This window comes from Phycodurus eques, chromosome 20 (assembly GCF_024500275.1).
Source record: "Phycodurus eques isolate BA_2022a chromosome 20, UOR_Pequ_1.1, whole genome shotgun sequence".
NCBI classification, from domain to species: domain Eukaryota; kingdom Metazoa; phylum Chordata; class Actinopteri; order Syngnathiformes; family Syngnathidae; genus Phycodurus; species Phycodurus eques.
The window spans coordinates 13,544,030-13,568,260 of NC_084544.1; the positions used below are offsets into that span (position 1 = coordinate 13,544,030).

Genomic DNA, 24,231 nt, shown 5'->3' on the forward strand with positions numbered 1-24,231 from the left:
GAACTGAGTCCATTTTCCCATAAAGATGAATAGAAATATAATGATTCTGTTCTAGCGCCAGTATGTGCCCAACCCAGGCAGTGAGAAGCTCCTTGGACGGTGCCAGAACCATAGCACTTTCCAGGGCTTCCTAATCGCACCATCACATGCTCTTTTCCCTTTCTTGGGAGCCAGACCGAGGGCTAATTTACTGCAGAAAAAACAAAGCTATCTGAAATATGTTATGCATGGAATGAATGATGTTTAAGCTTTGTAAGAGGAAGCACAACTGAGTGGTCCGAGTTGTGGATGCTGTGGCTGTTCACGAACTGAAGTTTAGGTTGGGAAGCAAAATTTTCAGAAACTGATTTTTGTAAACAGGGGATTTCGTGAACCGAGGTTCCACTGTATTTAATTGCTCTGGGAAGTTGCTGACGCGGTGGGAGGGTATTGATGTTTGGTGATAATCTCCATACGCCACTTACACACACTAGTGTTGTGTATGAAGCACTGCTGCCATGAGTAAATTGTGCTTTTATTATATTTCTAGCCGGTCACTTCACCACCCAATTAAAATTGTGACCTAATTGCACAAAATGGTTCACTTTAATCTTTACAATTAGATACTGCTGTTGAATTGTCCTTGAGCAAGATACTGAACCCCTCGTTGCTCCTGATGCTACGTCATCAGTAGTTGAATGAGGAGACCGTAAGTGCTTTGAGTACCTTGCTTGAAGTTAGAAAAGTGAAATATCTAAATAGCAGCGTTTCTGAATTGGTTATAATATTTGACTCCACTTTTAAAGAAGTAAAACTAAGTCCATGATTGTATGTATTTGGTGCATGATAGACATCTGGGCCTCATGCTTGTTCTCTGCTGCCTTCTATTGGTTTGTTTGGGTATGGAGCAGTGAATTGATAACCTGTTTAATGGTTTGTGTGAACATTTTCATGAAATATCTGCTGAAAAAATCTGGAGGTCTGACTATCATCATGTGTGACATAATGCAACTAGAGATGTGAACATATTGCGTGAGACCTCTGCTCAGTGACTAAGGGATTAACCCTACGAGCTTTCAAATAGAATAGCTTTTTTTGTGAAGCCCCCAGAGAAGGGTAGGGTGGCAGAGAGGGAAATTATTGCTTCATAGCAGTAGTACGGCAAGACATTCCTCTGTGCTCTGACTACTCAGTACAATAAGGACAAATCAACAACAAAATGGACCATAAAAAAGTATAATTATGGTAAAAGAAGAAGCATTTGTAATCAGGCCCGTCAGCTGTGTTCAGGCAACTGCTTTAAAAGAGACATATCGTCTGACATGCTTTTGTTCTGGAATTAGCGAGTTCAAGGGGCGGATCTGTCTCATGCCGTAGGTTCCTCTCATCTTGCCCTTATACTGCTGGGCCACTGGCAAGCATGGCTTTCATTAGAATAAAAAAACAGTGTGCCTCATACAGCCCGTACCTGCCAATGCTCATGTTTTGCTGCTTGTTTCTACTAGCGGAGGCAGAGTCCATAATATGGAAAACAGGCGATTGACCTTAGAGTTCATTTTGTGTATGACACACTCCCCCACCACATCTACTGCAATTCTTCACGGAGTAATCGAGTACTAAAAGTGCTGTTTCACAGAAGCTAATACTGTTCTAATACTATCTGACGACACTTAAAGCAGCAGACACACAAACACGCTTAATAGAGATTATATTGCATTGTCACTTGTGGTGGCAGCTTTTTATCACCAAGCTGCCAAATTACACTTGTCATTCAATGTAGTGGTGTGGAACACATGAGATCCCCAAACACAAATACCCACAACCCCACATAGACACCTGAGTGAATCGTTATTATAACCTTATTATCAGAAGCTACAGCTAATGCTTATCGGTGTAAACACTGTAGGTCTGCTTACCTTTTTTGCTTTGACATGATGGTGCTTCTGCCACCGCTTCCAAGTGGTTCTTTCGATCTGGAACTCCTGCCAGGCAAGCTGCCAAGTGATTGGCTGTGAGACTCAGTGTATGGGTGGTTGTTATGTTAATTACTTAACTCGGTTGTTTCATTTCAAATGGAATGGGTGGGCATCCCCCACCCCGGTCCCCCAGAGACACAACTAGTTGTATTCAGAATACAAAGTAAAATTTTCATAATATGCCCTCTTTACTTTTTTACGGCCCTGCCCAACTGCCACATCGATGCAATTAAAAGACTGCTTAATTTTCCGGGATTCTGATATGGATTAGCTCTTAATAATGGAAGAATGGTCTATTACGCAAGTTAGATGTATTTAGTCTTTAAATGAGGTGACTTTCATCCTTCCCTCTCTGCAGTCTTATTACGTAATGATTATTTTTTCTTACAATTGTATGATGGTTAAGAATGTTAATGTTATCTGTTATGTTAATGTGACCTACAACTCCACCTTTATGGTTATAAAGGTTTTAGAAGTTTTAACTTTAGGCTGTAGGATCGGTTTTCATTTTTTTAAATTTTCGATTGTTAAAAAAAATATATATTTTTATCTAAGGTCGACCAGCGTCCTGGAACTCAACCTTAGTTGTTCCACTATTGTTAGTTTCACAAAATTGTGAATGAGCCCTTGTCCGGTGTGTCAGCTCTGCACTTAGGTTTTATGTGAGTACTCCAAAAAGTTGCTGTTCACAACTGAGCTTCAAGCTTTTGAGGGGTTATGTTAAAATGACAACAATATTGAAATTGTGATTTTGTTGCTTATTATGGACATTCTGATACAGTATCACAATGTTTGTTTCCTATATAAAGGCTTGTTGCACTTTGAGAAATAAATATTATTGGTGAACATAAACGGGCCACTTTAGGTGCCATGGTTTAAAAACAATGACATTTAGAGGGAAGACTGTGATGATTTCACCCACTTTCCACTAATAGATTCAATCATTAGATCATCTATGTCTTGTTTCTTACATTAAATGGATTGTTTTGTACGATTCACATTTTTAGCGAGTTTCCACTGTAAACAGTCCCGTAATATCTCACCCTTAGTGTCCCATGTTTCCGCACGCTTTTGATTCTGTTCACACATTCGTCATTCAGTGTGGCAGCTATTACTGGTTCAAGTTTGGGTTCACCTTTTCACCATCGCTTTGTGACTCGTTAAGTTGTGGCGGCTGAACGTTGCATATTTATTAAGGAGCTGTGCTTTGTTTCACAGAGTCAAAGCGCCATCAAAAAAGCCATCTGCTGACAGATAGGAAGACAGCAAACATAAAGGGCGCGATAACGCAGGCACGTGTCCTCGTGCCTCACTGTGGCACAAGCATAATACTGCGCAATAGTAAGCATTGTAAAAAATGTACACTATAAAACAGTACAGTACGTTCCACATCAACTGAGGGCATACTGTAGGTATTGTCTTTTAACACTACTTATGGAACTAAATAAAATGGCTAGTAAGCCTATTATATCCATATGCTGTTTTCAGTAAAGCATCTATAATGATCTGCAGAGAATCCTCTATCATTGCTTCTTGTGTCCACCTTTTGTTTCCCTCCTCCTCCCCAAAAAGAAAAACATATTATGACCTGAGACAGAGAGTTTTTAAATTATCGGTGAAATGTTTCAACTCCAAGGTCAATGTCAATATTGTTTTTTATTTTGAGAATCTTAATGAATATACTCCTAGCTTCAATTCAAAGCCGCCGCCTGAAGAATGCCAAGCTGTGTACCCGTTTCCTTTTATCTGTGTGGGGGATTGGTTTTCATTTGTGACCTGAATACCTCTGCGGGTAAACATTTGCATGCCCTCCGAACATGTGCGTGTGTCCTACATGTGTTGCTCTGTGTGTGCGTTTTTTTAGCTCTTGGCCGGGGCGAATAAAATATTAATGGTGCCATGATGGGATTGGCTGCGTAGCAAAGAGCGGGCAGACAACGGAGTAGAACAGAGCACTGTGTTATGAAGCAGCTTGGACCCTCTTTCTCTCTCTTTCTCTCTCTCTCGCTCTTCCTCGCTGTATAAAGACACAAGTAGAGGAATCGGGAAAAGAAGAGTGTGATTGTGTCTCTACTGAGTGCAGTCTCTACAAGATAACTGTCAAAAAGGGGAACGGGCTAACGTCCTTGCTGTCTTTGGTAGAATCTCAATGGACAAACAAAAGCATGTGCTAACGGTAGGTCCTGTGTCTGCATGTGCAATCTCCAGTAATGGTGCATGCATTGTCCATGAGTTTTTTGCCCTTCTAGAGCGGAGCGCTATTAAACAAGGCATGTGCTTAGTGCACAGTCTGGTAGGTAGAGAAATCTGAGATGTTAGAAAGTCAAATCCAAGGTGAAAGAGGGGGTGATTCGAGGCTGTTGCCTTATTCATTCGACATGCTTTCTGAAATGGGGACATTTGCTTTCTAATCTTGAGGGATCTCATGAAGCGAAGACGAGAAGAAACCGGCAGGGACTGTTATGGCTGCTTGAAATAGCGGGACAAGGAGAGAAGGGACAATAAAAGGAGGCTGCTTGGGAGAGGTGGGCTAAAATAGGTCTGCCAACACAAAGGTGGTGCATGCTGTTTGAACAGATGACGCTTACTGACTAGGGTAAACTGTTCAGTCTAGTTATGAGCACTGATGAAAGACTTGTAATTATACACATTCAATGAGGAACATTTATTTTTGTTGGGATGCAGTCACACGGGAACAGATTTGGGAGGCACAGATATTGCAGTCATAGACTTTTGTTGTTGTTGTGGTATCTCTTTCTTTTTCAACATACTGAAGTTTAGTTCACAATTAATATAACATTGACACGAAATACTGTACTACGCTTTTTGTTAAATTAAATAAATTAAATCAAACAGGTTACCAATACAAGTGACATTGTTATGGCTCTACAATGCAGAGATTTCTCACTGGAAACATGTTGCCATATCCTCAAAGAGAGAGAAACGGCTCAAATTTTGGTTGACCAATGAAACAATTTAACAAATGATAATAACGGGATTAACAATCAAACAACCTACTGTAGCTGTCCTTCTAATAGACCTCACTGTGACATTTTCCCATTTACACAGTTGATTACAAAATGTTTATTGGAACTTCAGATAAATAATACACAATTGTACTTTACATATTGTTAGACTATATGTTTATTCCCAAAAATATGAGCATTGTGTTCTTACATTGTACTTATCACACAGTGTTCCGAGCATAGTACTTGAAGGTTAATTAACAGAAAATAGTACACGAACAGATGTTATACAGCAAAAACGAACACATTTCAGCAAATGGAATTTTAAGAATCTTAAAAAGACTAAGATTATTGTTATTTTTGTAACCAGCTTTAGTCTTTGCATATAAACATTGACTCACGTGTATTCTGGCTAATACAGGTACTCTGTATTCGGTACGATTAGGTCAGTCTTCTCTCACCAATATTATTCCAGAAAGATTCAAGTGTGCATACATTTGATTGCATCTACTGTACTTATGAATGTACCTTTTAATCCAAAATAATGTGTTCTCCCAATACTGTGTGGTTAGCGAGGAGTAGATCAGTCAACTTTAGCCACCCTTACAGATTTAATTACCTGGCCCAGGAATGTAAGTCCAGTATTTCTTGTGGTGCTGTCAGACTGGGGCACTACACATGATCATGCAAATCCACTTCCATCAGAGGAATGCAAACATAAGACACACACTTTCTAGTGCACACATAAATGGAGTCCAAGATGGCCTCAATTCTAACAATAGAGTGATTATGGTAATGCATGTGGGAATTGTCATTTAAGTCAGGCTCATGATCAGGAATGTAACATGGAAAGCAAGTCGTGGCATATTGTAAATACTTTCCATTACAACAAAATGTCTACGTGGTCTGCGGTAGTGACTCCAGTCACACATTGAGGCCAAGACATGAGACAGTGATATCATCAATGTATCATGTATCTTTTCAGTATGTGCCTTCATCACCTTTTGTTTTGTGTTCCTTCACACTTTGCACAAGTACTTCTCTGGGATTGAATGGAAAAGATCCTCCCCCTATGAGTTTACCCTAAATGCTTCTTTATACTCGTGCGGACGGTGACCGCGCTAACGTCACTGGGGGTGTCCCACGCGTAGTTTGCCTTTGTACTCGAGCGCAACCCACGCGCGCTGTTTTGAAAGTGTGCAGCAGTTCTCCTCCAAGTCGGGGGTGTCACTACGGCTGGTATTGGACAGGACACCACAGGGTGGAGTTTCCGCTGCATTTTTTGCCTTTTCCGATAGCCGTTTTTCCTTTCCTTTCAGTAACAAGGAACAAAGCAACAACAATGGCACCCGCGCCAGAACAAATTGATCTGGATGACCAGATGCTACGTTTAATTATGCTGCAAAATTGATCGAGAAGGCGGCGACGTAGATAGTATGTAGAACCAATGGACACGCTGGTACGTCATCACAGCATGTTACTAAAACGGACCAATCACAAGAGATGATATCCGCGGCGTTCGACGCGCAGCAACTATTTTTGTCGGGTGCGCGGCAAGCTACGCAGAGGCGCTGCGCGGTGCAATTCGTTGGTCACGTGATGCAAAGCGGGCGTTGTCGGCCGTGCGACCGCGGGAGCATAAAGAGGCCTTAACCACAAGACCAGGTAATTGTACATTGGATCCCTTCGTTTAAAAATGCTGTTGACTAATACACGAAGAAAGTGTATGGTGTATCACTAAAACCAAAAGTAATATTTAGTGTGAGATAATGTTTGCGTCAGAAATTTAAACTAAAACGTTTGTAAGGAAGTGTCCTCATGAATAACCTTTCTAAACTCTTCTTTTTTTCTATCCTTAATTCAGTCCATTCTTATCAACCACCAGCCCATGCCAACATTAGGTCACTGTCACCCTGTGGTATTTATAAACCCGTGTGACGTCTTAAACAGGCTTTTCCTCTGTGGTCTCGATATAGTACTGTACATGAGATACAGTAGGGTTAGGTATTTGCCTTACCAAATATATGACTGAGGGTTGTCATTAGTGTACAAGTCGAAATCAATATTGCATATAATTTTGTTTGTCTTAGTGTTAAATCTGTTGTATTCTTTGAAAGTAATTTGGTGGACATTGTGACAGTTTGGTGAGTGTGAGATTATGTTATGGTTATTGCATGGTGTGATATCCATGTGACATCTGTTAGCTGGTGGTGCACCCACTTTGGCCACACACACTGCAGTAACTAAATACAGTTTCTCTGCAGCTGTCTGAATGTCCCAACACCTAAGGGCAGAAAGTCAAGAGAACACTAATAACATGTTTTGTAATTGGACCAACCACATCTTGGGTTAAAGAGGTATATTGTTTTGAATTTGTGTGTGCATTTAGTTATTTTGAGAAATTAAAGTTCATTTGTTCATTTGCATTTATGTGTGTACCAGGCTTAAGGGAGAGCCTGCAAAAGAAACACATTTTGACCACTTGTACCCTTGATCTTCATCACGACCCACAGCACGTGACCCTAGGTTAAGGGTTAGGGAAAGTAGATCGATTGGTAAATCGAGAGCTTTGCCTTTTGGCTGTGCTCTTTTCTCACCACAGAAGAATAATGCAGAGTCTGCATCACTGCTGATGCTGAACCAATCCACCTGTCAAGTTCCCCTCCATTCTTTCCCTCACTCGTGAATAAGACCCCAAGATACTTGTACTCCTCCACTGGGGTCAGGATCTCATCCCTTACCTGGAGAGGGTCCGGCACCCTTTTCCGACTGAGAACAATGGCCTCAAATTAGAAGGTAATGATTCTCATTCCAACTGCTTTGCACTCTGCTACGAATCACTCCTGCAAGAGTTAAAATTGTGGCTTTATAGAGCCAACAGAACCACATAATCTGGCAAAAAGCAGTGACATATTACTAAGGCCACCAAACCGGACTCCTTCAACGCTTCGCCCACACCTAGAAATTGTATTCATAAAAGTTATGAACAAAACTGGTGACAAAGGGTAGCCATGGCAGAGTCCAACCCTCACAGGAAACAAAGCCGACTCACTGCTGGCAATGCGGACCAAGCTTTCACACCAGTCATGCATGTAGCCTGTATCAGAGGTTCCACTATCCCATACCACCTTACGGCCTTAGCTGCTGTCAGCCAACTCAACAATGGAGACACGGAACATGGCCCATCTGCTTCCCATGGACTGGTCAAAGCTCTGTTGGAGAAGGGAGTTGAAAATACTTCTGACAGAGGACTCTGCCACACATTCATAGCAGACCCTCACAATACGTTTGGGTCTGCCAGGTTAGACCATCATATTTCTCCACCATCGGAGTTAAAATGGCACTAAGCAGGCCCAAAAAAATGGCATGTAAATTCAACACACCACAGAGAAGAGTAATGTTAACAAGCCTGCCAAATTTGAATGAATAAAAAAAATAATAATAGCTTATACGACGTAAAATCACGTGAGGAAGCTCAACTTCAAAATTTAATGGTTATTGTGGACTATAATCATAAAAATAAGCACACAAGTCCACTTACCCTCATTGTTGTTCACATAATGTCACGGCCGAACAGATGATGGTAGGAGGAAGCCCAGGTAGTTCGACAGTTGGCACTGCCCCATTTACTAGTATCAAGTTACCCACGAAGCAATGTTGTGCCTGGTGAAAGTTTACAAAACTATCCGCCCTAAAATGCGCACTGCAGAGTCGGCTGATGGTGGAGTTGATGTTCAGCTCGCCATCCGCGTGTCTTCAAAAAGTCAACCCATTGCTTTTTTATTCAGTAGTTTAAAGTAACCCACAAAGCCATGTTATCTCTGAACGTTTACAAAACTATCCATCGTAAAATGCGTACTGCAGTGTCGACTGCTGGTGTTAATGTTCAGCTCGCCATCTCCATATCTTTAGAAAAGTCAATCCATTGCATTTTTTGTTTCATTTTTTTTGGGAGCTTCACAATACGTCACCGAGCTGTTTTATAAATTGAGGCATCTAGCGATGACACATTTTCGGGGTGTAGCCATCGTTAGCTTGCTAACTGCATGCTGGAGAGGTAAATGGGTCTTGTTATGGAAGCTAAGCACAGCTAACACGCAACTGAGCAGCCAAATGAAATTACATCACTTTTTCTTTATATAGTGGGGGAGGGAACACACGCTAGAAAGTATACGCCCGAGCGCCGTGATGTCAACCCCCAAAATCAGGAAAATTCAAACAGTGAAAAAGATGCCTAAGCTATATCTCAACAATTCAGCACTATATTGTGTCTTTGCACGTTTTCAGCACTTCAGACATATTCAATGTATTTGAAGATTTAAAGCATTTGAAGATTTAAAAGAAAATAATTTCAAAATGATGTCTGAAATGCACTGGCTCCCAAGGAACCTTGATCTACCATGGCGTTCCCAGTGGAGCCAACAAAGACAATCAACTCTCTTTTATACTATATGTAGACATTTGAGCAATGTTGTGAGAGTATATCCATTCCGGTCAGGACTGTAGGATCAAGTCAGGGTTTCGTAATCAAAGGCCGAACGACTGCATGTACAGGTATAAACGTGGGGGACCACATTTGAAGACACAGCGATTTCCAATAGTAAGAACAGTCTGTCCTACAGCGGGGAAAACATCATTGTATAAGCGCAGCAGGACTGTGTGATTAGGAGATCTTGAGGGATTCCAGTGACCCACAATCTCCTATAAAGAGGATAGAGTCACAGGTCAAAGTTGTTAAACACAGGGCAGGTGACACGGATTGAAGGTTCATACAAAGGTGGGATTAGATCCCTTGCAGAAGACACCTTATTTACAAAATAGTTAAGGAACGGTTCACAAAGAGAGGGTGAGGCCTTCAGTCAGACTGATTGTTGGGCATATAGGACAGAGTTAATTATTTAAAAAAATGTCACAAGGTGTATGGCACGTTAAAAGGATGATGTAAAACAGATTCTCAGTTGTCTGATAATGATGCCAGCAACTCTTCAATGTTTAGAAACATACCTGCAATATCCTTCTTCCATTTGCACTCAGCCCTCCAACACGCCTGTCTACCAGCTGTAGTCGTGTCATTCAACCAGGGCTCAAATTTAGCTTTGAACAGGTTTGAATGACACAGTTGACATTAAAAGCGGTTGAGAAATGGGAAGCAGTGGTGGGGTTAAAATCATGACAGCGCTGTACCATAGTGAGAGGATTAACTAGAGTAGCAGCAAGAGCAACCTCAAATAATACTGGCATATGGTCTGAGAAAACTGCTTCACAATAGTACAATAATAGTTAATTGCTCGGTTCTGGTGGGGTGCCGTTCCTCCCAGTCATGCCCTTCCTTGTCTCGCTGTCATTGCCCAGGTGAGCGGTGAAGTCCCCCACGAGAACAACTCCAGAAGGATTCCAAAAAAATTGGGTACTCTGAGCTGTTGTTTGGTTCATAGGCACAAACGACAGTCAGTAACCGTCACTCCCACCCAAAGGCAGATGGAGGCTACCCTCGGTATTGTCCGTTCTCCACAGCGTTGGCCGAAATTACTGCTCTGAACAGCTTAAGCTTGCCTCATAGGAAGTGCAAATGTGAGCAACTTTGCCATACAAGTGGCTACTTGTGTTGCTGTCACTCAATGTGTTTCTTCATGTATTGCATAAATCTCTGATAATCAATAATGGCCAATCAAGATGGAAAATGAATGAATGCTTATACATGTTGAGTCATACGTGAGCGCATCCCTTGTCCTAAACTGACTTCCGGACTTTTCACACTTTGGTTTGGTTCAGTTTGGATATGTAAGGATTTTAATAATTCTTCTTAAAATTAACCTTTGTATCCTTTTGCCTCTTTCCTAGGGTCTAGATGAGGAGGCAATAGTAGACCATGGAAAGAGCAGCTTCACTATTCAAACAAACTACGAAAAGGACGACTTAGAAAGTAAGTCATCAGACAAGCCACATGATTAAATAAAATTTTTGACCGTGTTTCTCCTCAAAAAGCTTCCTGATTATGTGGCTTCAATTCCTCATCGCTCAAGTCCTTCATTAAAAAATGGTGCTCGTTTTTCCCCACTGTTTTTTGCCGACCAAAGCCTTTTCCCATCTGGCCTAGACAAGATTTTACTGTATTTGCTGGCATTGTCGGTGACTATGCAATTCATCCTGCTTAAAGGTTCTTAAATGTCTGTGCATAATATTCTTGTTAGGGCAGCCTTGCATTTGTGTCAAGATGGCATCTGCCCGTTTGCAACAAGTTGGACCATTTTTTTTCAACTGAAAAGCCTCCAATGCATTTCTGAGGAAGGGGCACCCCCTTCTTCAGAAATTCACAGGAAACCATACGTGGTGGTCACATTATGGCAACTCGGTATCTAAGGACTTGAATTTCCCCTTGCAGTACATTCGAGGATTCTACTTCTTTTACCATGTGTAAAAGCATATGTGTTTCAGTGATAAAGAATATTTTTCAGTCGCCAGCATGTTTATACAATATTGTTTTCTGTCGAAGTATGGCATTTCATCTTTGTTTGTTCCTTAGTTCCTTCTAAAAATTAAAGAAAGTCTGTGTAAATGCTGTCTTGTTTGGGAAGTCATTTGCGTCTCACAGTTCAGTGTGGCATTAACAAGGATTTGGGAGAAATTGAGGACCATGTTGAATTTTGCACACAATTTACCTGGTTCAAATTTGTGTGATCTTTTGTGTAGGATATTTAGTCTCATGTTTTATTTTGAATTTGGATATGCTTCGTGACGAGTGTGATAACGTGTTACTTTATTAAAATGAACCGTCAGAGTCAATCAACTGTTAATCATTTGAAATTTGAATTTACTGTCAAATGCCTAGTCCCTCTTTTTGTCTTGTTTCTAAGAATCTTTCTTTGTTTCCACAGTTTGTCTTAATGGTATTTTGCAATTGTTTTTTTTTAGGCCACAGAGCAGTGTACGTAGGCGTTCATGTTCCTATTGGAAGAGAAAGCAAGCGGAGGCATCGTCACAGAGGACACAGGCACCACAGAAAGAGAAGGGATAAAGATTCTGAGGACGGGAAAGAGGATGACCGAGAATCTCCCCCTTATGGTTAGAATACAAAGCGTTTCAATTCACTTCATTCAATTTCTGCTGACCTCCAAACAACACTTTGTTCTGAAAGTCTTTCTTCTCCATTTTACCATTGCCGTATTACCTGAACATAAAAATAAACACATTTTATTCATGTTTTCAAACTTGGTTGTCTTAGATATGTCTAAAGATATTGCTCATCTGAAGAATCTCTCTTTCAACAATAATATTGGAAACATCGGGTTTTGCTGTGTGCTGAAACATCGGGTCATTAATTCACACATCAATAGCCACATAAACGCAGTAGAGGTCAGCATTTGTAGTTATCATCTTGTGAGAACACTGACTAACTGACAGAGCAACTGTGTACTTATTGATTTACAGTAGACTTGATAAGTGAAAAGAGCTTGAGCAAATGTAGGTTCTCAGATCACTTCAATGAGAATTAACTTAAAATGATTAACTCATTCTGCACAAATCACTGAAAGGCTTAAGTCCCAAATACCTTTTTGAACTACTAATTCCACATGAATTGAGCAGACGATTCAGGTTAGCTGGTTTAATATACACCGGCTGAAATAAGTATTTAACACATGAAGGGAGGTGCAAAAAAGTATGGAAAGCCAAGACAACACCTTAAGTCTGTTAATAATCAAACAGCAATCCAGCCCCTTGTCAGTGCAAATGAATATCAGCTGGTTAAGTTCTAATTGATGGCCTACAAAAAGGTCTCATTGCCAAGGTGTGAGTCAAGACACATATCGTGATGGGTAAGACCAAAGAGCTGTCTCAAGACCATCACAAACTAATTGTTGCAAAACATAACGATGGCATTGGTTACAGGCGCATATCTAAGCTTCTGAATGTTCCAGTGAGCACGGTTGGGGCCATAATACGTAATACATAAAAACACCAGTTCGGAGGTGGCGACATGATGGTTTGGGGCTGCTTTTCAGTAAATGGTACCGGTAAACTTAACGTTATTGACAGAAGAATGAATGGGCAAATGTACCGAGACATTCGTGACAAAAATCTGCTGCCATCTGCGAGGATGATGAAAATGAAACGAGGGTGGACATGTTAGCTCCTGAATGTTCCAGTCAACACGGTTGGGGCCATAATATGTACATGAATAGCCAATCATACCGCCATACATTTGCTTCGATCAGGTGCTCCTCGCAAGATTCCTCATAGAGGAGTGGAAAGAATAATCAGAGTAGTTGTCCAAGTGCCAAGGACCACCTCTGGAGAGCTTCAAAAAGACCTGGAATTAGCAGCTACTGTTGTCACAAGGAAAACAGTGAGTAATGCACTCCGCCGCAATGGCCTGTATGCATGGTCACCATGCAAGAACCAGTTTAAAGTTTGCTGAACAACATTTGGAAAGCCAGTTAAATACTATGAGAATATAGTCTGGTCTGGTGAGAGCAAAATTGAACTGTTTGGATGCTATTATGCACACCACGTTTGGAGGAGAAATGGCACTGCACATCACCCTAAAAACACCATACCAACAGTAAAGTTCGGAGGTGGAAACATGATGGCGTGAGGCTGCTTTTCAACAAATTATACTGGTAAACTTCACATTATTGAAGAAAGGATGAATGGGCAACATGATGGTCCGGAGCTGCTTTTCAGCAAATGGTACTGGTAAACTTATTATTGACGGAAGGATGAATGGGCAAATGTGCCGAGACATTCTTGACAAAAATTGGCTGCCATCTACGAAGATGATGAAAATGAAACAAAGGTGGACATTTCATCTGGATAATGACCCAAAACATACTGCCAAGGAAACTCTCAATCGGGTTGAAAGAAAAAAACAAAAGCGGTAAGAATGTCCCAGCCAATCATGGGACTTCGATCCAATCCAATTGAAAATCTATGGAAAGAACTGAAACTCAAGGTCCATAAAAGAAGCGCACGGAACCTTCAAGATTTGAAGACTGCATGTGTGGAGGAATAGGCCAAAATCACACCAGAGGAATGCATGCGACTAGTTTCTCCATACAGGAGGCGTCTTGGAGCTGTCATTGGCCTTTGTACTAAGTGTTAAATAAATACCAGTTGGTGTGCTCAATACTTTATTCCTGTGTCCTTTCACATTATGACATACAGCTTAATTTCTGATCTTATTTGTTCTTCTTCCTTTGTATGTATGTATTACTTGGGTTGTCCCCAAGATCTGGTGAAATTTTCATGTTAATACCATCCATCAATCCATCCATTTTCTACCGCTTATCTGAGGTCGGGTCGCGGGGGCAGTGGCTTTAGCAGGGATGCCCAGACTTCCCTCTCCCCAGCCACTTCATCCAGCTCTTCCGGGGGGATCCCGAGGCGTTTCCAGGCCAACCGAAAGACGTAGTCTCTCCAGCGTGTCCTGGGTCGTCCCCGGGGTCTCCTCCCGGTGGGATCTGCCCGTAACACCTCACCAGGGAGGTGTCCGGGAGGCCCCAGCCACCTCATCTGGCTCCTCTCGATGTGGAGGAGCAGCGACTCTACTCTGAGCCCCTCCCGGATGACCGAGCTTCTCACCCTATTTCTAAGGGAGAGCCCGGACACCCTGCGGAGGAAACTCATTTTGACCGCTTGTATCCAGGATCTTGTTCTTTCTGTCACGACCCACAGCTCGTGACCATTGATGAGGGTAGGCACATGGATCAACCGCTTGGGTCCTCCTTTACCACAACGGATCGATACAAAGTCTGCATGACTGCAGATGCTGCACCGATCCGCCTGTCGATCTCCAGTTCCATTCTTCCCTCACTCGTGCGCCAGAAAATTCTGTCCATAAAAGTTATGAACAGAATCAGTGACAAAGGGCAGCCTTGGCGGAGTCCAACCCTCACTGGAAACGCGGACCAAACTCTGACTCCGGTCGTAGAGGGACAGAACAGTCCGTATCAGGGGGTCTGGTACCCCATACTGCCGAAGCACCCCACATAGGACTCCCCGAGGGATACGGTCGAACGACTTCTCCAAGTCCACAAAACACATTTAGACTGGTTGGGTGAACCCCCATGCAACCTCGAGGACCCTGCCGAGGGTGTAGAGCTGGTCCACTGTTCCACGGCCAGGACGAAAACCACACTGCTCCTCTTGAATCTGAGATTCGACTTCCCGACGGACCCTCCTCTCCAGCACCCTAAATAGACTTTACCAGGGAGGCTGAGGAGTGTGATGCCCCTGTATTTGGAACACGCCTTCGGTCCTCCTCCCTTAAAAAGGGGTACCACCACCCCAGTCTGCCAATCCAGAGGCACTGTCCCCGATGTCCATGCGATCTTGCAGAGTTTAAGTTTAATCATATAAAATGGATTTACTTTGTTACTTTTTTAAAAAGACATTAATTAGCAACAAGACAAGTAGCCTCAATCTGTGTGGAATTTTCTAAAAAGCATGGAATGAGCACTTCAAAGGCTCCAAAATCCTCTGTAACAAATATATTCAGGAAAAAACAAATGACTAAATTGCATGACCTACTGCCCACATTGCTCACGAATAATGTTACTTTTGCACAATTCAAATTGAAATTTTAAGGCAAGTAATGCCATCTGAAATGTCATGGTAAATTTGACGTGTTGACTTTGCGAACCGCTCAGAATATTGCCCCGTCCAAGCTTACTGGTGGGTATTTTTAACTGAAACTTGTCAGCCAATCAGACAAGGGATTCCCCGAGTAGCAGACGAAACGAAACCGTCAAGGTGATACGTTGTGAAATGATGAAGTTATACTGTTTTTTTTCTGTAATTTAAAGGTATTTTTTTTAACCAGATGTTCTGTAGGTGATATCACACCGGAACCCATCATCTGATTTTCAAAATTCGTGGTGCGTTGTACTCAAGTTGTAGTGGCCATTCCAGCCAGACTCAGCATTTTGACAGGTGTAAATCACAAATGGAACTGTAAGAAAACTGCTTTGCTGGATTCAGTCAGACATGACAGGAACAGAAATATCATAATTTTTTCCTTACACATTTTGTCATTTAAAAAAAAACAGAATTTACAGTATGTATTTTCAATGTGTACTGTAGATGTACAGTGGGAAAGTGACAAATATTTACATTTCTTGTTAAACCACTAAATACACAGATTCGCTTTACCACTATTTTAACAGACACTCCATCCCAGCGGGTCCAGTTCATTCTGGGCACGGAGGACGATGACTTGGAGCATGTTCCCCATGATCTCTTCACCGAGTTGGACGAGCTATCCTTCCGAGATGGCCGTGCCACTGAATGGAGGGAAACTGCCAGGTCAGACTAAAGATGAGAAGAAAACTTGATGTTATATCACAGTAGTCCTCCAAATTACGGAGTCCTCATTCCCACATTGCAGTTTAAAATATGACACACATTCTCTGTTTGGAAGTTCTGGGGTAACGGACGAACTTAAACATATACACACACACACACACAGGTGCATTTTTTTTTTTTTTTTTTTTTTTTTTTTTTTTCATTCATGCATGCATAAATGACCAAAACTATATCCCACTTGTTTATGTGAGTACATGAGACCTAAAAGTTAGTTCTTAAACAGAACAATCCAACTGCATTAATAAAGTTACACCACCACCTTGCCTAATGCTATGTAGTAATAGTTTTCCATTGCTCTTTACATCCACTTTTACCTGACAGATTTTCTGTGAGTCTTTGGCAAGTATTCTGTGGTGTTGGCTGGCAATAAAATATCGGGCTGTCCAAAATGGAGAAAAATAAAGTGTATACATATTATGTGATCTGTGTGCTGTTTAGCCACACAGGAGTTGATGAAATATAACTACATCATGATTCTCGCTTCCCACGTTTTATGGACAATTGTCTCATGGTCCCCTGAAAATGTCTACATTATGTCTTCTTTTGGAGAGTTTTATTTTCCTTTTGGTATAATTGACTATGATATGATTGGCAATTTCTGAGTGGGTGGGAAAGAGACTCTGCACATTAATCTACCAAAGATATACAGTGGCTGAAATAAGTATTTGACACGTCACCATTTTTCTCACAAAATATATTTCTAAAGGTGCTAAAATTTCACCAGATGTTGGGAACAACCAAAGTAATCCATACATACAAAGAAGAAAGAACCAATAAACTCAGAAATTAAGTTGTGCGTCATAATGTGAAATGACACAGGAAAAGAAGTATTGAACACATGAAGAAAGTAAGGTCCGAAAAGGTATGGAAAGCCAAGACAACCTAAAATCTATCAATAATCAAAAAACAATCCAGCCCCTTGTCAGTGCAAATGAATATCAGCTGATTCTGTCTTAATTGATAAGCACGGTTGGGGCCATCATACATCCATCGATCCATTTTCTTTACCGCTTATCCTCACTAGGGTCGCGGGCTGCTGGATCCCATCCCAGCTATCTCTGGGCGGGAGGCGGCCCTGAACTGGTCGCCAGCCAATCGCAGGGCACATAGAAACAAACAACCATTCGCGCTCACATGCACACCTATGGGCAATTTAGAGTCCTCAATCAACCTACCACGCATGTTTTTGGGACGTGGGAGGAAACCGGAGTGCCCGGAGAAAACACACCCAGACACGGGGAGAACATGCAAACTCCACACAGGTGGGTCCTGGATTTGAACCCTGGTCCCCAGAACTGTGAGGCAGATGTGCTAACCAGTCGTCCACCATCCCAGCGCCATAATACAGAAAAAAACCAGTTCGGAGGTGGCAACATGATGGTCTGGGGCTGCTTTCAGCAAATGGTACTGGTAAACTTATTATTGACGGAAGGATGAATGGGCAAATGTACTGAGACATTTTTGACAAAAATTTCCTGTCATCTACGAGGATGATGAAAATGAAACGAGGGTGGACATGTCATCAGGACAATGATCCAAAACATCATGCCAAGGAAATTCTCAATTTGTTTCAAAGAAAACAAATAAAGTTGCAATCACCTGACTTGAATCTCATCGAACATCTATGGAAAGAACTGAAACTCAAAGTCCATAAAAGACGCCCACGGAACCTTCAAGATTTGAAGACTGCTTGTGTGGAGGAATGGGCCAAAATCACACCCGAGCAATGCATGTGACTACTTTCTCCATACAGGAAGTGTCCAAACAAAGGCTTTTGTGCAAAGTAATAAATAAATACCAGTTGGCGTGTTCAATACGTTTTCACTGTCATTTCACATTTTTACACAAACACTTAATTTCTGAGCTGTAAGTTCTGTTCTACTTTCTTTGTATGTATGGATAACTTGGGTTGTTGGCAACATCTGGTGAAATTTTCATGTCAATAGCACCTTTGGAAATATATTTATTGAGAAAAATGGTGACGTGCTAAATACTTATTGCAGCCGCTGTATTTGTTCGCCTAGCAATGCAAACAGACCGATATTACAATATACATCAATTCAAATTATAAGTGAAACTCTGTATGTGTTAATGCCTGCATTCTTTATGGGACTCATCTACAGGTGGCTTAAATTTGAAGAGGATGTGGAAGACGGTGGGGAAAGATGGAGCAAGCCTTACGTGGCTACATTGTCACTGCACAGTTTATTTGAACTGCGTAGCTGCATCCTCAATGGCACGGTCATGCTGGATATGAGGGCCAACAGTATAGAGGAAATTGCTGGTAGACCGTTCTATTTTTTTTCCTATGTATGTACTGTATGTTTGTGTTTTAAATGTTGAATTGTAATGAAGACAACCATTAAATGGTGGCCATTGGTATTTTTCAATAGAGTCAAACTTTGCATTTACCATATCTCCCCGAATAGTGGCCTGTGGTGTAACGGACTCAATTACGCAGCATCCAGACTGTTCCTACACTGAATAATTCCTGTTGAAAGTAAAGATGTCTGACAACCTCCCTGTGTGTGTTGTTTCACAATTGAGGTATGATGTTTGTCATTACAGTGTTTTGTCGGTCTCAACATCGGTTTAGAGGTTGCGAACAGTGCGCAATAAAGTTTTTTTGCACAGCACTGTAAGACCACAAGAAGGAGGGACTTTACTACTGCATTAGCGAAGGTTCGTGTTAGATTTGGCAATTTGCGTACAAACTCGGGTTACGTCGCCCCCGTGGGAATGGAAGTCCGTCATTAACAGGATTCCCTTTATCCTGTAAACTAGTGGTTGTGATCACATTTTTACATTTTACGAAACAACTTTACACAGAGATGATATACATTATAGTTTCACCAATTTTCATGCAGAACAGGTTGTGGTAAATTGTGATGTGAAGAATAACCAATAAGTCAAAATAAATAGTTTATCTCATCTTGCAATTCACGATTGGGCACCACCATTAAATGTCATTTTTCCCTGCATAACATCAATTTATCCTGGCTGCACATTTCCAAGTGGGAGATTGGACATTTCTTCCGAGTTATGTGCAATACAGCGTTAATCGCTGAGAACTCTGTCCACTAAAGCACCTCACTTTTAAATATTTTACTCTGAGGAAAGCGAATAAAGATGGTGCCACGAGGTAGATGTAATTACCTCTAACATAGCCATGTTGCTACCAAATGCTTCAGTTTGAGGGAGTTGGACACTCATTCTTGTAATAAGAAAGTAATGATTCTCTGTCGGCTAAGCGAAGCAATTACATATTCGAAGGAATAATCAATAGGATATTTGATTCTGATAAGGTTCAATATCGACAGCCCTAGTCATTTTATCAAGGGCAATTCAAAGCTTTACTTCAAATTAACGCCTGGTAATCTCCGCAGTTGATTAAACACCTTTGGCCACTATTTGAGGAAATATTATGGATTTAATTCCATTTGTTGTAATTTGCTGTTTGTTGATTCAGACATGGTGATAGATAGCATGGTGGCGTCGGGACAGCTTAAGGAGGACCTGCGGGCGAAGGTGCGTGAGGCAATGCTGAAGAAGCACCACCATCAGAATGAGAGGAAGCTCAGTAATCGCATCCCTTTGGTGCGCTCCATTGCTGACATAGGCAAGAAACATTCTGACCCTCTCTTGCTTGAACGAAACGGTGAGATTCTACAGTGCACTCACTTTTCTTTTTCCTGCATACGATCCAATATTACGAAAGCATTTCTAAAAATACAATGTTTATATCTTTCAACGCGTGCATAGAAGGTGGATGGTAAAAGTGAGTACCATCTAGGGATCAAACAATAGTGAAGCAATAAGTCCCCTGTAAGCGAAAGAGAAATCTGGGTGCTAAATATTGTGTCTGTATGGCTGGCTTGGTATGAAATACTGATCTTGAATTCTTTTTGAACAAGTGCATGGCTGCAGCATTGTACATTTTAGTAAACTTTCAAGATTCTGATCCAAATTCGGTTTCTTATTGACTGTTGGTGATGGTCATTAGCTGTAGTGGCAAAGTTGAATGCTGTGAGCCCAATAAGTGTTATTCTGTAGGTGTTCTGGACTGGTTTGCTGTGGGAGTTTGCCTCCAGTTAATTGCACTGATATTGTATTATCTGGCATGCGATTTGAAGCGTGATTGATTGAGCTTGAATGAGACAGGTTTTTGGGGCCTTGTGGACACTCCCTCCCTTCCTCACTGACTCATTCTCAGTGTGTTCTGCACTGAACCATTTTATTTGCTCACTTGATGCATGCATGAATCTCTCTAACAACACTTCAGCTATGTCCCTGCTCCTCACCCTGTGTGGCTTGCGCCGTCAGATACCATCCCTTTAATATATGTTGACTTCACATGTTTTTCCTATCTGCTCCATCCCTTTTTCCTCTTTCTCCTTTCCCTGCCTTCTTTCTACTTTTTGCCATTGTCTCCTCTATTAGGAGAGGGCCTTTCCTCTTCGCGTCTCTCCCTCCACAAGCCAGGAGCAGCCTCGTCTGCCTCCAACCTGCCGCAGAGACAAGAATCCCGAGTTTCCATCCTACTCAACCATCTCCTACCTTCCTCTTCCTCCAACACGGGGCGGCCCCCAGGTCCCTCTTTCCACACAACCCCTCAAAGTACCCCTGCGTCCTTTCGGCGTGCCTCCCCAAGCCCCCCACGTGCCCAAGGAGCTGGCTTTGGCCCTCATAGCATCCCAGAAGTGGTGGTATCCCCGCCCAAGGATGACGACCCACCAAACTCAACAGAGGAAGAGGCAGCGTTGCCCCAGTTCAGCCGGCAATCATCCTGTGCATCCCAGGGATCTGAGCAGCTGCCCTTAGAAGGCAAATATCTGTGTAGCCTGCCAGTGTGAGTCACAGCTTGATCAGAAAACACTAGCACTAGCATGAAAGCTCTGCATCTTGTTAACTTTGCGGCCATCTCATCAATTACCCATGACAAAGCTCACTTTCTGAAGCATTCTTGCTCCTTTTCTCTCATTCATTTACAATACTGTGCAACATTAACATTCTTAGGAAACCAGCATCCATTTTCTATAGCGCATGTCCTTATTAGGGTTGTGGTGGGTGAGCTGAAGCCTATCCACGCTGACTTTTGGCTAGAACGAGCTACACCTTGGACTTGTTGCCAGCCAATCGCAGTAGACCTTCATTAGATTTGTTCTTTTCGTAGACCTTTGCTAAGGCAGAACTGATAAATATGGAAACAATATTAGCGGTTTTCATGCAGGACAGACTATGTCATGGGACACAGACCCTGAAAATAGGCCTGGTATCTGAACCTTTATCCAGATTCTCACCAGAATGTAAGTAGCTCTTCCTTGGTTGAAGTGCCGCCCTTTTACAAAGTTTAGTGGGAATTGGTTTTAAATCATTTTGCATAATCCTGTTAACTTGACTGGATTTCCTCAAATTTTTTTACACAATGAATGTTGAAACGGCCATTCAAACAAAGTGGTGGAAAATTGCACAGTAGTGTAAATGTTATGATTCCCCATTCTCTCTATTTCTTTCTATATGTCTCAAAAATGTCTGACTGATTTCTGCCACCTAAACCTTTATGAACCCCCGCACATATTCAGAGCATTCCTTCATCGCTTGCTTGATCAAGTTTGTTAATACGTCTTTTGGTTGCGGTGTCATGGCTGTCCACGAAAAAGGCTTTGTGACCTGATTGCTCTTAATCCTTCTCCTTCTTGTATAGTTGTTGCCCCAATGCTACAGATTTTAAGTCAAGGTGTTTCATCCGAGACATTTTAATAAGGGTTTGCAGGTAATTGTACTGGTAGAGCAGCTGGGGAACTTCTGATCTGAACTGACTAGTGGATATCTCCAAAGATTAATAAGCGTGAATAAATACTGTAATTTCCTTTTTTTTTTTTTTTTTTTTTTTTTTTTTTTTTTTTTTAGAATTGGCTTCATTATGATAATAGAGATGTTTCGACCAATATTGTTGAAATTCACTCCATTTAGGGCATCACTTGCAGCTGTTAGCAGCCTACCGTGTGAAGTAAAGTAAACAAAGGAGCTTGCATTTGCTTCATTATCAGTAATACAAACAACTTGCTGTTGTTAGTTTGGTTTATTGCAACTCTACATTTGGAAAATATTTTTCTGGTTTGACGAGAGCACTGTGGCCTGTCTGACCGCAGGCTTGTAATTGCGTTTGCTATCAGCCAATGTGAAATATAGTCTAATATTGAGGTGTACTTGCTGTGGAGAAATATTTCCCCCTTTCTCAAATTATTTTCATAGTTACCCCACTTTGTTTAAGGTTATCAAACAAATGTAAATAATAGAAAAAAAGATAACTCAAACATAAAATTCATTTTTTAAATGGTGGTTTTATTTATAAAAGGGGGGGGGGGACTATTCAGTTTGTGTGAAAAAACTAATTGACGCCTCTTGTTAAATCATTAAATAACTGTGGGTATCACATTTTTGGGAAAGCTGAGTTCATTTTTACGGAGCACGCCCAAGCCTGATTACATGCAGACCGGTCCAATCAAGAACTCACTTAAATAGAACCTGCGTGACAAAATGATGTCAGTCAAAAGAGCTCAAAAACCTGCAACAAAATGCCAAATAAAGTAATTGACATCTATGAGTCTGAACACGGTTATAAAGCCATTTCCAAAGTTTTAGCACTCCAGTGAGAGCCATTATTCACAAATGGCGAAAGCATGGGATAGTCATGAACCTTCCCAGGAGTTCCCGGCCTACAAAAGACCCCAAGAGCACAGCGATTACTCATCAGGTCACAAAGGAACCCAGTACAACATCTGCAGAACTGGAGGCCTCTCTGGCCTTTTTGTTGAGTCATGAACACTGTCCTTAACTAAGGAAGTGACTGGGCAAAAATGGCAACCATGGCAGAGTTCAAGGTAAAAACACTTCTGACCAAAAAGAACAAAGGCGCATCTTACTTTTGCAAAAAAAAAACAAAAAAAAAAAAACATCTGAATGATTCTCAAGACTTTTAAGAGAATATTCTATGGACTGATGACACAAAGTTGAACTTTTTGTAAGTTATGTGTCTCATTAGATCTGGTGTAAATATAACACAGCATTTCAGAAAAAGAACATCATGCCAACAGTCGTACATAGTCGTGGTAGTGTGATGGTCTGGGGCTGCTTATCTCCTTCAGGACCAGGACCACTTGCTGTGGTTGATGAAACCATGAATTCTCCTTTTTACCAGAAACCTCTGAAGGAGAATGTTCGGGCATCAGCCGGTAACCACAAGCTGAAGCGCACTTGGGTTCTGCAGCAGGAAAATGATCCAATACACACCAATAAGTCAACTTCTGAATGGCTTGACCTTAAAAAGGGTGTTCATGCTCGAAAACCCTCTAATGTCGCTGAATTAAAACAATTCTGCAAGGAAGAGTTGGTCAAAATATCTTCATTGAGATGTGCAAGATACATTGCCAGTTGATTTGATTGATTTAAGTTGCTGCTGCTGAGGATAGCCCAACCATTTATTAGGTTTCAGGGGCAATTACTTTTTCACAAAGGACCAGTTTTTTTTCCCTTTAATAAGTAAGATTATTTAAAAACTGTATTTTATGTTTACTCTGGTTACTTTTGTCAGATAGTTAGTTGGTTGATGACCCTAACCATTAGCAGTGAAGTTAAGAAGCAAAAAAAGAAAATAAATTGAGAAGGGGGTAAATACTTTTTCACAGCACTGCAGCTGCTTGTGTTTTCATTTTGTTTGCTGCATAAAGTGACACCAAATCTCTCAACCTTTCCAGTACAGTCATGCTTAAACACCAGTCATTTTGCACTTGTACACCTTTCTCTTCATCAACCCATCCTCATTCTTTTTTTAGTATTCTTTTACCCAATCAACATGAAGCTAGTGTAATTTGTGTAAGGAACATAGTTTGGCTTAAACTTGAGAGCAGACTGGCTTTAGTGGTTCAATAGGAGCAGTCATGATTGCG

The 24,231-nt window shown here is 41.4% G+C and overlaps 1 protein-coding gene across 9 annotated transcripts in view; it reads left to right on the top strand.

The window, feature by feature from the left end:
* Window positions 1-24,231, top strand: part of LOC133396031 (sodium bicarbonate cotransporter 3-like) — a 50,756-nt gene that overhangs the window by 1,737 nt on the left and 24,788 nt on the right. For 5 of the 9 annotated variants that reach the window (XM_061665433.1, XM_061665437.1, XM_061665432.1 and 2 more), the window contains exons 2-6: window positions 10,763-10,844; window positions 11,834-11,983; window positions 16,084-16,222; window positions 18,406-18,566; window positions 19,752-19,940. In XM_061665433.1, the coding sequence (XP_061521417.1) occupies window positions 10,763-10,844; window positions 11,834-11,983; window positions 16,084-16,222; window positions 18,406-18,566; window positions 19,752-19,940 (721 nt within the window). The other 4 variants (XM_061665441.1, XM_061665434.1, XM_061665439.1 and 1 more) reach the window with 4 other exon arrangements.